The 11,474-nt window shown below is 34.5% G+C and overlaps 2 protein-coding genes across 4 annotated transcripts in view; one reads left to right on the plus strand and one right to left on the minus strand.

Annotated features, from left to right (window-relative positions):
- The window catches only part of LOC115449939 (spastin), a 34,295-nt gene extending 29,586 nt beyond the window's left edge, over positions 1-4,709 (minus strand). For 2 of the 3 annotated variants that reach the window (XM_037438082.1, XM_037438081.1), the window contains exons 1-3: positions 4,114-4,709; positions 1,793-1,963; positions 875-1,042 (exon numbers count right to left, since the gene is read on the minus strand). In XM_037438082.1, coding sequence (XP_037293979.1) covers positions 875-1,042; positions 1,793-1,963; positions 4,114-4,567 — 793 coding nt within the window. In that variant the 5' untranslated portion in view covers positions 4,568-4,709. The remainder of the gene's footprint in view (positions 1-874; positions 1,043-1,792; positions 1,964-4,113) is intronic. The other variant, XM_037438083.1, reaches the window with a different exon arrangement.
- A 324-nt stretch (positions 4,710-5,033) lies between these two features.
- LOC115452197 (tryptophan--tRNA ligase, cytoplasmic) lies at positions 5,034-11,294 on the plus strand. The gene is made up of 9 exons (XM_030180663.2): positions 5,034-5,201; positions 5,429-5,542; positions 5,988-6,056; positions 6,724-6,883; positions 7,068-7,250; positions 7,941-8,118; positions 8,652-8,858; positions 9,223-9,354; positions 9,822-11,294. Exons 2-9 carry the CDS (start codon positions 5,431-5,433, stop codon positions 9,981-9,983), a joined length of 1,203 nt encoding a protein of 400 aa, XP_030036523.1. The 5' UTR covers positions 5,034-5,201; positions 5,429-5,430; the 3' UTR covers positions 9,984-11,294.
- The last annotated feature ends 180 nt before the right edge of the window (positions 11,295-11,474 follow it).

Below are 11,474 nucleotides of genomic sequence, written 5' to 3' on the forward strand. Positions count from 1 at the left end.
TTACTCGGTCGTTAGATAAAAAACGTTTATGAATAAGGGGGTTAGAGTTACCCGTTTTAATCGCTTTACTGTATTTGGTTGAGTGCTGGTACCAAATCACAGTAAACTAAAGAGATGTTTTTAACCCTTCGTACTTCAAATATCTAAACATTGACCGTACAAAGATTGAGTACGTAAACATGAACACTGAAGAGACTGCCGTGACTCAGAACACTAAACTGCGTGTAAGGCATTGATTAAATTAGAACACAGTTTCATGGAAATGACGTGATCTGACAACGGTACGTGAAGCAAAATATATGCAACGATAAAAACGAGGAGGAACCACATTCGCACGAACGAAAACTGATACGATGCGATAAAGGCGTCGACTTGTATTTACCGCCAAAAAAAAAAAAAAGTGATGCCTATCGGTATCTTCAAATCGTGAGAATTAACCAATCACAATAACTCTTTAAACTTCAAACTTCTACGATTGGTCTATTCGCGATCGATCTAAAGATAACGATTGGGATCAGTAAAATCGGCCGATACCTGTATTTACACTCAATTTATAGTCTAAAGGCGATATTGTGAAGACATTGACCTTGAATGTAGGAAAGCTATTCAGTGTTTTGCCTACACACCGTGATTCGTGACGGTAACACAATGCGTAACGGACAAATGTGCTTACTCCTTCAACTATGCATTCAAAACAAACAATGCAATGTGTAAGCGTGCATCTGCAAAACCACATGCAAGACGAACAAATAAAAAGAATAAAATAATACCCATAATTTGTTACATGTCAGATATATTTTAAAATCGGCAGGGTTATTGACTTGTTAATGCTGTTACGTCAAACGAAGCTAAGCATATCGTTGAGGTGTTCTACCTTCTGTCGGCGGCTTCGTTTGACTGTTCGTACTTTCAGTATGAGCTAGTAACGTGGTCTTCGACTTCTCTAAAGGCCTTCGCACCTTAAGAGGTGATTCCGTGGGCTTTTTGTCGCTCCGTTCCGGTTCTGTGTCAACGCCCAATTTACTGAGGGCCACTAGGTTTGCTACATCGGGGAATATATGTTACTTGTATTAAATCGATGTGGATGGCCGTTTGGCAGTCTGTGGTTGAAGGGAGGAAAGGCTTCTTAACACTTGCACGATCGATATGTTTGTTAGAGTAGCGAGGGGAACTTTTTGTGCCTAACCGTCTGGAGCTCTGTCGCATTCAGACGATAATACAGTTGAAGGTAATGAGTTTCTGAGAAAAATGGACCGGTTTTATTAAATCTTCTCAACTGTACTAAATAAACCCGACTGGAGAACATATTTATTTTTTATTAGTAAATACAATGGTAAACAGAAAGAATGTAAGAAATCTGTAATATGGAAATGGTAATCTAAGACATACTTGCTTCGTGTGAGTTAGCTTAACTACACAAGGAAACTGTTTGCACCAAAACTGAGCCGAAGTAAAATTAAGCATTTGGCAATCGTGTCACCAAGATGTTACATGACACGAGCTTCTTAATCCTCGATTTAATCTAAACCAGGCTTAGCTTCGGCCCAACTGTCCCTAAATGTTAAATCTACGTTCATATTATTGACCAAGGAAATGCTAACGTAAGCGACGTTTCGTCCCGTCAACCACCTTCACTGCGGGCCTTAGCTGTAATACAGGGTGTTCACATTAAATAATAACAAAATAAGCTCGACATGCACACATCCAGCCATTATTCATTTAACACAATATAAATATAGCGTAGCCTTAGCTTGGCAGTGACGTTGTGAAGTTAATTCATAATATTTCATACCAAGGAAGTGCAGACGGTCCTTGGCCATGCCCAAGTTTGTTTTCATCTTATCGTGCAACCTCTGGGCTCGCTGCCACGCGTCGCCGCGCCCTCCCCAGCAGTCGACGGCGATGCCGCGCTCCAGTTCATAAATACCTTTCTTGTACAATTCTATCGCTAATTCTTTTTGTCCTGCGAGCGAAACGTGGGAATCAGAATTATGGCGTTACATGGCGCGGTTCGAAGGTTTTTAGTGTCACTGTCGTAACTTGAATCGTAAAACTACGTGCTTTGTTTCGCCTTGCGTAGTTTGTGATAGATGTGATAATCGCTTGGATATTGGTGTTATTCAGAGAGAAAAAGACCTTAATGAATCATGTACGAAGTAATGTTGTTTACTTGCAGTAGTTGACTTGCTTTAAAACTTTTATAGAGTTTGATTAACATTACCCTTGCTCTGAATAAAGATAAATCACATCAAAATCTTGTAATATTGAAGACATTGTTTCAGCAGTCGATTGTATTAGCAGAATCTAATTGATGACTTCATTTTCTACAATCAAGACTAATTTAATGTTTCTGATATTTCGTGCGCCATGTGTAGCAATTGTGTCATGTATTGTGTGAACGAACTTTGGAACTAGGTCTGCGAATTGCCACTTAGTCTATTCACAATTGCCTGTTTTTACCAGTAATCATATTGTTCTCGCGTGAACTTCCTACAAGTTCTTTATTCAATGTAAGGTTTGTATATTTAAAATGCCTTAATCAAATTTTTGAACCAATAAAATGATAAATGTTATTTTATTTCGGTTTCTTTTGTCACTACTTTTTTTTATCAAATTATTATAAAATAAAAAAGACAATGTTGAGTGAATCATTGATTAAATATTCATATTGATAAGAATTAGAAATTTTAAAATTCTGCACACAAAATTTGCTGATAAAGAAAGTATTACACACTGAGATTACATTTTATGTGCCAGTATGATTAGAAAATTAGGTTTTCATTCACTCTCTTATATCTTTACACTTGAAATAGTTATACAGTGATTCACTTAGACTTATATTTTACACTAAAACTTCAAAATAGTTTATAACCAGAACCAATTTACATACAAAAAATAAATCACCACAAAACCATAAAAGCAACACCCTATAGTACAATAAGTACTACAACATTATTTATATTATATAAAACAAACAGTGTTGGCTTAAATCCAATGCAAAAGGGCAAGTGCAACCCTTTCTTGACTGAATCACAGCCCTATAAATAAAGGTATCATGAGTCACTGTTGGTCACTCATAGAGCTATTATTGTTGTGGTGACCCATCAGAACACAACAGAATGGACATGAACTTTGATTTTAGTAAAAAACATAGAATTTAAGAATACATATAAAAGATTTAGACCCATTACAACAGAATGGAAATGTGCTAAAATTGTTACAAAAAAAATATATAAATATAAACCATAAATTTGATAAAAAAAAATCTTACAATAGACAAGATTATGATTTTACCAGTGACTTATTCAATAGTCTACAAAAATCATTTCATTTTAAGTTTATTCAATTAAGATTATATTTTGTTTATATACAAAAATAAAATAAAAATATATTTACAATGTAATGTGTGGATGAGGAAAAAGATACTTTAAATTTAAATCTGAATTACTTAAGGAAGCTGCAACCTCAACAGTCATAAATTAAGTGATTTTATAACCAGGATATCACCAATTAAAGCTTTACTAAGATATCTTTAACAGACATAAGTTATTAAATTTAATAATGGCCATATAAACAGTCATTGTCCATATTAAAAAAAAATCTTTATGGCCATTTTTAATTTGTTATTATCATTCTTCAAATGGTATATATATTTTTGGTTATATCATATTATTTGTTATTCAATAACTTGGTTCAAAAATAGCTTAATTTATTTACAAGTTATACAAGTAATAATGTAAAATGTCATATAAACACATAAATATTCATGACAATTTATAGGAACAAGTTTGTAGCTCATTTCACTTTCAATTAATTTATTCAGTTCATAAAGATTTATTACTTATGGAAGTACTTATTAAATATGATATGGTCAGATTCATTGGAGATAGTTTTCTAAAAGAAACCTGTTTAGTTTTGTAATAAACTTATCATCTCTAGCATTAGTATACAAAATATACAGAAACAAAGAATATAAAAAGTAATATACAGTTGAGGTAATATTATCAAACAATCATAATGCAGGTATGAACCTAAGCTTTGTCAATATATGTTTATTTATCTACACTGCAATAATATGTGTGAATATAACAATAAAGCAGCAAAATAACTCACCCTCATTCTCCTCATCAATCTTCAACGCTTTCGAAATGTACTCGAAAGCCTTGCGATGATGATGTTTTTGTTTGGCAAGCAGCGGGTCCCCAGGACCCACGTGATGAGACATCTCCTCCTGCGCGACCTCCGTCGACACCACACCGTCCTTTACCACCACCTCCAAGTTACACTCGCCGATCTTACGAGGCTTGTTCATAAACCGATGAGATGCCGAGTACAAATATTTAAAAATTAAAAATAACTGATATAAAATCGATCTTAATATATTAAACAGTATGATTATAGGAAACGAAACAACGTAAAGGTTCCTTTTGTGGACAGAAGGTTGCGAGTCATTTCGCAACGATGACCCTTTCGCTATGTCTGCATCTCCCTTCTTTGACTTTCGGTTTGGGGACCTGGTATTTTTCCTCGACAATCGGCCACCATTTGAATCGTCGCCCGACACCATCAAGAACACTGGCCCGCCGACTTGTTCAACACAAAAACTCCATACACTTTTCCAGACAAAGAACGCACGTTTATTCTACTCGCTATCCATAAAATACAGCAAAAAAATCATGATCTGTGAACGCAATATTGACAAAATTTGACGTTTGTGACAGTACAATAAAACCACAGATTAGAAATATGGACGCAATTTGTTTAGTTTTATCAGTTGCAGTAAAACTATAAAATTTAATGCGAATTAAAGATCGAAGCTTGATACATATCGATTCTTTATTAATTTGATATAAATTGGTTAGTATACTGTTTCTGAATTTTATTTTAATGTGTTTTACTTACACAAATATAAATGCAGCGTACGTAATAAAACGCTTTTCAATTGTCGGTACTTCAGCTAAAACTAGTAGGTATCTTAAGCATTAAAAATAATTATCTTTTTCTAACTCCATATTAATGTATTATGACATCCTGTTGTCACAGTGTACATGGAACGTAATATATCAGTCGGTAAATGTGGCGATTGATAGAAATTGATGTTGTTTTCTATTGTGGAATTGCATCAGTCTGCATTTAAACAGTATTTTGTTCAGTGATTTTAATATATTTAGCGATAAAAGAATACATTTAATTCAGCACAAGTAAGTAAATTTGTATAGTAACCAATATTTTTTTGTTCCAGTCTGGTAACCACTTCACCATATCTTTTACAATATCTACCATACTGCTCATGGTAGCAAAGTAAATACTCATTTTAGCGAATATTTGGATTGTCATACAAGATGGATTACTGAATTTTAGCCTTTTTTCGGTAAGGTATTTATATTATTGTATGGTGGTAGTATAGTTGTAGTATTGTGTGTTGCAGGTATGGCGGAAGCTCAGCTAAATAATATGAAAATAAATGATGAAGATGACTTTGTGGACCCGTGGAATGTTGCTGGCAAATCTGAGACTGGCATTGACTATGATAAGTTGATTAGTAAGTATAATTTGAGTAATAAGCCTACAAATTTCAGCCAGTGTACATGAATGAACTGTTTATAACAAACCTGGACAAAACAGAACAGATGGACACTATAATAGAGTAGATGCAGTGTAGTGTGATAGAGTACAATACTGATTGGTAAGTGGCTTTAGAGTCTCCTCAGTAAAAGTATTAAAAATCTAACACTGGTATATTGTAGATTCTGATTACTAGATGCTAGTAAATAAGTTGGTAGAAATAAAGTTAAAAAGATATCCTTTAATGCATTTGTGTTAAACATATTACTATTATTCATGTTATTACTAAAAGTTGATGTTGCATTTAAGAGTTTGTAGTTGCATTCAGTAGTTGCACTTTTCAAATATGGTTGTTTATAAAGTCAATGTAATGGTTTTATGCGTTTGCGTTATTCTAAAGCTGCAATATATTTCATTTTCAGAGAGATTTGGCAGTCAAAAGATCGACCAGGAGCTTATAGAAAGATTTGAAAAAGTCACAGGACACAAAGGTATTTATTTCTTGCAATATTCACCCAAATATGTATTACTAAAATATTCAAATCTATATGAGAATTGTGATATGGATAGCTTTCTTTTAAAGCTAAAGCTTTACTCTTTTGGAAATAATCCTTGTGAATTTGCCAATTGATACTGTGAGGCTTCTCAAAGTGCAGGGCTCTAGGCTGTTGCCTGATTGTCTTAGGCAACAGCCTTACCTCTTAGGCCATCATTAGTCACAAGTACTGATAAATGAGTACTATGTACTGATAATTTACTAAAGCGTAACATATGATAGCAAATATAGATAATGGATTTTACTAATAACTTCTGTTAGGGCAGGAAGGGGGATATCTTCAATGAGTTTTCTTTATTGATTGTTTCAAGTGTTGTTTATTTCGGGGATTTTGATTTTACAAATTTGATGTGCAACCGCCTTGCGACACTTAGAACACAACAAGAGAAGAAAAAAAAATGGTGCACAATCATAGATGACACAAAAATATTAACATAGAATTACAATTGATCTATGGACGTAAAGTTGTTACCACAGCGCCAATAGAAGTCACTGTAGTCCGCAACAACTTCAAAGTTACTATAATCAGCCAAATTGTAAAAACTATTTATTTAAAGACTATTCTTATTGTTTTATTTTTAACTCAATTCATAATTCCCCAGCGCATCACTTCCTAAAGCGAGGAATATTCTTCTCCCATCGGGATCTGCACAACATCTTGAACATTGTGGAGGCTGGCAAGAAGTTCTATCTGTACACAGGTCGGGGACCATCTTCAGAGAGCATGCACATTGGACACATGATACCATTCATGTTTACCAAGTTAGTACAGTTTACGATTACAGCAATATAGGGCCTTAATGACTGTTTTTAAATTGTATACAGCTTTTTTATGCAATGGGATGTGAAAAGCAAAAACTACAGCATTCCAAAAAATAATTGAATTTTATCGACATTCCGCAGGCTAATTGACTTGAGCGACATTTAAATACAATATAATTTGCAGATGGCTTCAAGACGTCTTCAATGTCCCTCTAGTCATCCAGTTGACGGACGACGAGAAGGCGCTGTGGAAAGACATCAAGATCGAGGATGCCAGACAAATGGCGTACAATAATGCCAAAGATATCATAGCCGTCGGCTTCGATCCAAAGAACACTTTCATTTTTAATGATTTAGATTTTATTGGGTGAGTAAATTATTTAGGTGATGGATGCTATGGAATTAGTTCATTTAAAACATAAATTACATTATAATTTGAGTGTTTACTCATAAATGAGTATTTTTAAGAATAAAGGTACGTAACGAAAATGTTTTTACCAAATATTGTTACGAAATTGCAGCCTTCGTGGCCACGGGGTGGACTCCATCAAAAAGGCTGCAAAGTCCAAATCTGTAAAATAGTTTTATTTCAACAATTTGTATTTGGTTGGTAATGACTATGTTTATGTCATTTAAGTATTATTTCTCTGGAGTGTACTTTAGTTACCTGACTCTCTTAGATAAATATTATCTACATACTTGTATAATTTATTATTACTATCTAACATTGTGAAGTTATATTAATGTTATGATAGGTTATAAGTAAGAGTCGGTCTGGGTAGGTACCACAGCAATGTCTATTTCTGCCGCCAAGCGGCAGTGTATAGCCACTGTTGTGGAATACCTGAAACATGCAGTGGAATACCAAAAAATACTTTGTAATTCAATGTTTTGGATGGTGTTTCTTCTGTTTATGGACCGTCATACGACCACGACGCTTACCAACAAGCAAACGACAAGTTCCTGTTATCATTTAAACATTTAAAAAAAATACGTATATAACCCTTTTTTTTTGTTCCAACAATAAAAACCTTTCTTACAAAATTCTGTTTTTCAGCCAATGTCCAGCGTTCTATCAGAACATGTTGAGGATACAGAAGTGTGTAACGTACAACCAGGTGAAGGGTATATTTGGCTTCGGCGATTCTGACGTCATCGGCAAGATCACATTCCCGTCGATAGAAGCTGCGCCCGCGTTCTCCACCACTTTCCCTTTCATATTCGACGGTAAAGTTGTAAGTATCTTTATATAGTCCGATACAGAATATTTATGATTTTCGTATAACTGTATGTTTTGTGTTGTACTCTTACTCCCTTATTCCTAGACGTTTTTCATCGAAGGAAGGAGCATTGCTGTGATAACAAGTCTGTTTCTCAGGTTCGAAGGCCGTTCATAGGGCCGTTGTGATTGGCTAATATTGACATACAACTTGAATGTCAATGTCGTTGGTTGGCTGTCAGATAAACAAAGCTGAGAATCAGACTTGTTATCTCAGCAATTCTACGTCCTTAGATAAAAAACTTCTATGAATAAGGGGGTTAATATGTGACGTCACGACTCATATATCCCTCCTCCCTTGTCACACAATGTCAATTTTTTTTTTTTTTTAATTAAAATAGACAAGTCTTTATATATGAACTTATATTCTATGGCCTTCACACTAGGCAAACCTGTATCGCGAAGATCAAATTCTGTTAACCCCTTTTTTACATGTGGCTTAATTTATGTATGAGGCCTTATCATAGTGTAATCTATATGTTTCATTAGGTCCCGTGTCTAGTCCCCTGCGCTATCGACCAGGACCCGTACTTCCGCATGACGCGTGACGTGGCGGCGCGGCTCAAGATGCCGAAGCCAGCGCTCATCCACTCCACATTCCTGCCCGCCCTGCAAGGAGCGCAGCACAAGATGTCCGCCAGCGATCCCAACGCGTCTATATTCTTGAATGATAGCGCTAAACATATTAAGAGTAAGGTAAGCGTTGAAATTTGAGGTCCATAGACATCTAACCCACTGCCTTAACCCAACTTCCGTTTCCTTATTTAAAGTCGGCAAAGCAAATATGTTTGTTAGTCTAATATTTTTTTTTATACAGAAAAAAAATGATACGTCTTTTTAATGATAACGTATTCTTTTTTACATGAGTTAATATAAATTTAACACAATTTTGAAAAAAAATTGTTTGATATGTTTTTATCATTACGACGCCAGTGTGATATAACTCAGAGCTTATTAGATTGGTATCTGACTTTCTAATACAAAAAGAAGCTATGGAAGTCTGAGAAAAGTAGATTACCACGGACATTCCACTCATGCTTTAAATTGTACTTTATTTCAGATTAATAAATTCGCGTTCTCCGGCGGGCAAGCGACGATCGAAGAACACAGGCAGAAGGGAGGGAACACAGCGGTGGACATATCGTTTAAATACCTCACTTTCTTCATGGAAGACGATGAAAGATTGGCAGAGGTGATTCTGTTTTCTATTTTAACGTCCCAATGCCTATAAATTACGGTGTCAACTAAGGCTACTATGTTTATACTACTACTATGTTTGTTTTGACTGAGCATATTGGAAAGTTATATATTTTTTTTAATCTATACTAACATATGTAGCTGAAGAGTATGTTTGTTTGAACGCCCAAATCTCAGGAACTACTAAACCGTTTTTTTTTTCTACTAATAGGAAGCTACAATACTCTTGATTGCTAGAGCCTACTTTTTATCCTGGAAAACATTCACGCAGGCGGACCTGCAGGCAAAAACTAGTATAATATATAACTTACTTCCACAATCAAAACTTGGGTAATGGACAAAAATATACAGCAGCAGCATTTTTAAATCCTCGTAATGCGTTACGATTGTAATTTCCAAAAGTTAGGGTGTTCACGTGTATGTATTTTTTTTTTCATTATCTATCTCTAACTTCGTCTACAGGTAAAGCATAAATACGAAATAGGAGAAATGTTGACCGGCGAGCTAAAGAAGGTGGCGATAGACACAATAACGGAGTACGTGCAAGCGTATCAGGCTCGAAGGACCAAAGTGACTGACGAAGTTATGCAAGAGTTCTTCAGAATCAGGAAACTTGAGTTTTAAACCTTGTAGAATAAAAGTAAACGTCACGCGGGTAATTTAAATAAACGAACCTTATTGCTACCTTCGGATCAATAGTTAAATTGGACCTATCAGAATAAAGTTTTCTGATGATTACAGCTGGTTGATTGTTTTAAATAAAATATTTTTCCTTTTTTTCTTTCTTTTATTTTTGATATTGATCCGAAGTCAAGAGATTGGAATCTTGTTCCATTGGAATTAGCTGATATTCATATCGTATGTATATCCATTACATAAATGTATAGTATTTATTAAGACGCGTACACAATTTTTTTTTTTTTTTTTATTTATTTATGAAGGTCTTAGCGTTTAAGCGTTTGATAATAAATGTTACGTTTTGTATATTTATTATTTTGTGATCTATTTCTTGCACTGCCAATTGTATAATACGCCTTATTGAACGTGGATGGCCTGAAGTTAGTCACCAGTAAAAGTTTAGAAGATTCAACAATTGAACCATTTGAAAGTATTTAACAGTTCTCCTATACTATTTAAATGTAATCTATTATCCATTTTAGCAAATGTGAAATGTTATAAGTCAAGATAGAAAAACATTGGACTAAATAAAAAGAGTTTCTGTGAATTTAACGGTCAAAGTAATATGAGTTTCCGTCGTTTTCAATAAATGATTTCAATCGCTTTTTCAATCCATCGCGAAAACGAACCAATCAGGACGAAGTTTTTTGGCAAGCTTACAAATGACTTATTATGACTGGCTCATTCAGGATCGGATCGAAGATAAGAGACGGGATAGTTTATTGAAAACGAATGTTAGTAAGAGGTAATTGTAAGTTTATAAATCTTTGAGAGAAAGCATTTTGACCGCGCAATAAAAATAGTACTTATGTCATGATATCTTGTAATTTTTTTGAAATCTGTCCCGTCCTGTTTTTACGGGAATCGAATCCATACCGCATATCCGCAGTATTGCCTGCTGTGCTATGGTATACTTCTCTAATGTACCGTAGATTTTTATATCTAAGTATTACATAATCAATACAAATATGTAACGTAGTTAATGTCTAAGTAGCTCAAGTTTTCTTACTTTTATACGATAGTATAGCTTATTTATTAATTAATAAAGTTCAGTTACGTCTATTTTCTTTCAAAATCAGCGTTCGAATTATCTATGCGATATATAACTATTTGTTTTTTTTTTTATAATTTGGTTGACTTGCAATAAATATCTTTTATGAATGAAAGCAGTTGCGTAAGTGAGATTCAAAAGGCTGTGCTCAAAGCATAATGTCACATTTTATTTGCTAAAGTTAATAAAGGCATTTCATTAAATGATACGTGTGTTTTATTAATAGTGTTCGTGGTGGCTAGAGGAGAAGACGAGGGTGGTAGACGCCTACCTTAGATTCGTCTCTACGCTAGAAAAGGCTTTGGACTTACAGAAGCGTCGCATGGTTCAGACCTTTCGTTAAATAGGCGAGTGGTTTTGCTGCCAAAGTTGAGTCTCTCCTACAA

This window comes from Manduca sexta, chromosome 13 (assembly GCF_014839805.1).
Source record: "Manduca sexta isolate Smith_Timp_Sample1 chromosome 13, JHU_Msex_v1.0, whole genome shotgun sequence".
Lineage (NCBI taxonomy): Eukaryota > Metazoa > Arthropoda > Insecta > Lepidoptera > Sphingidae > Manduca > Manduca sexta.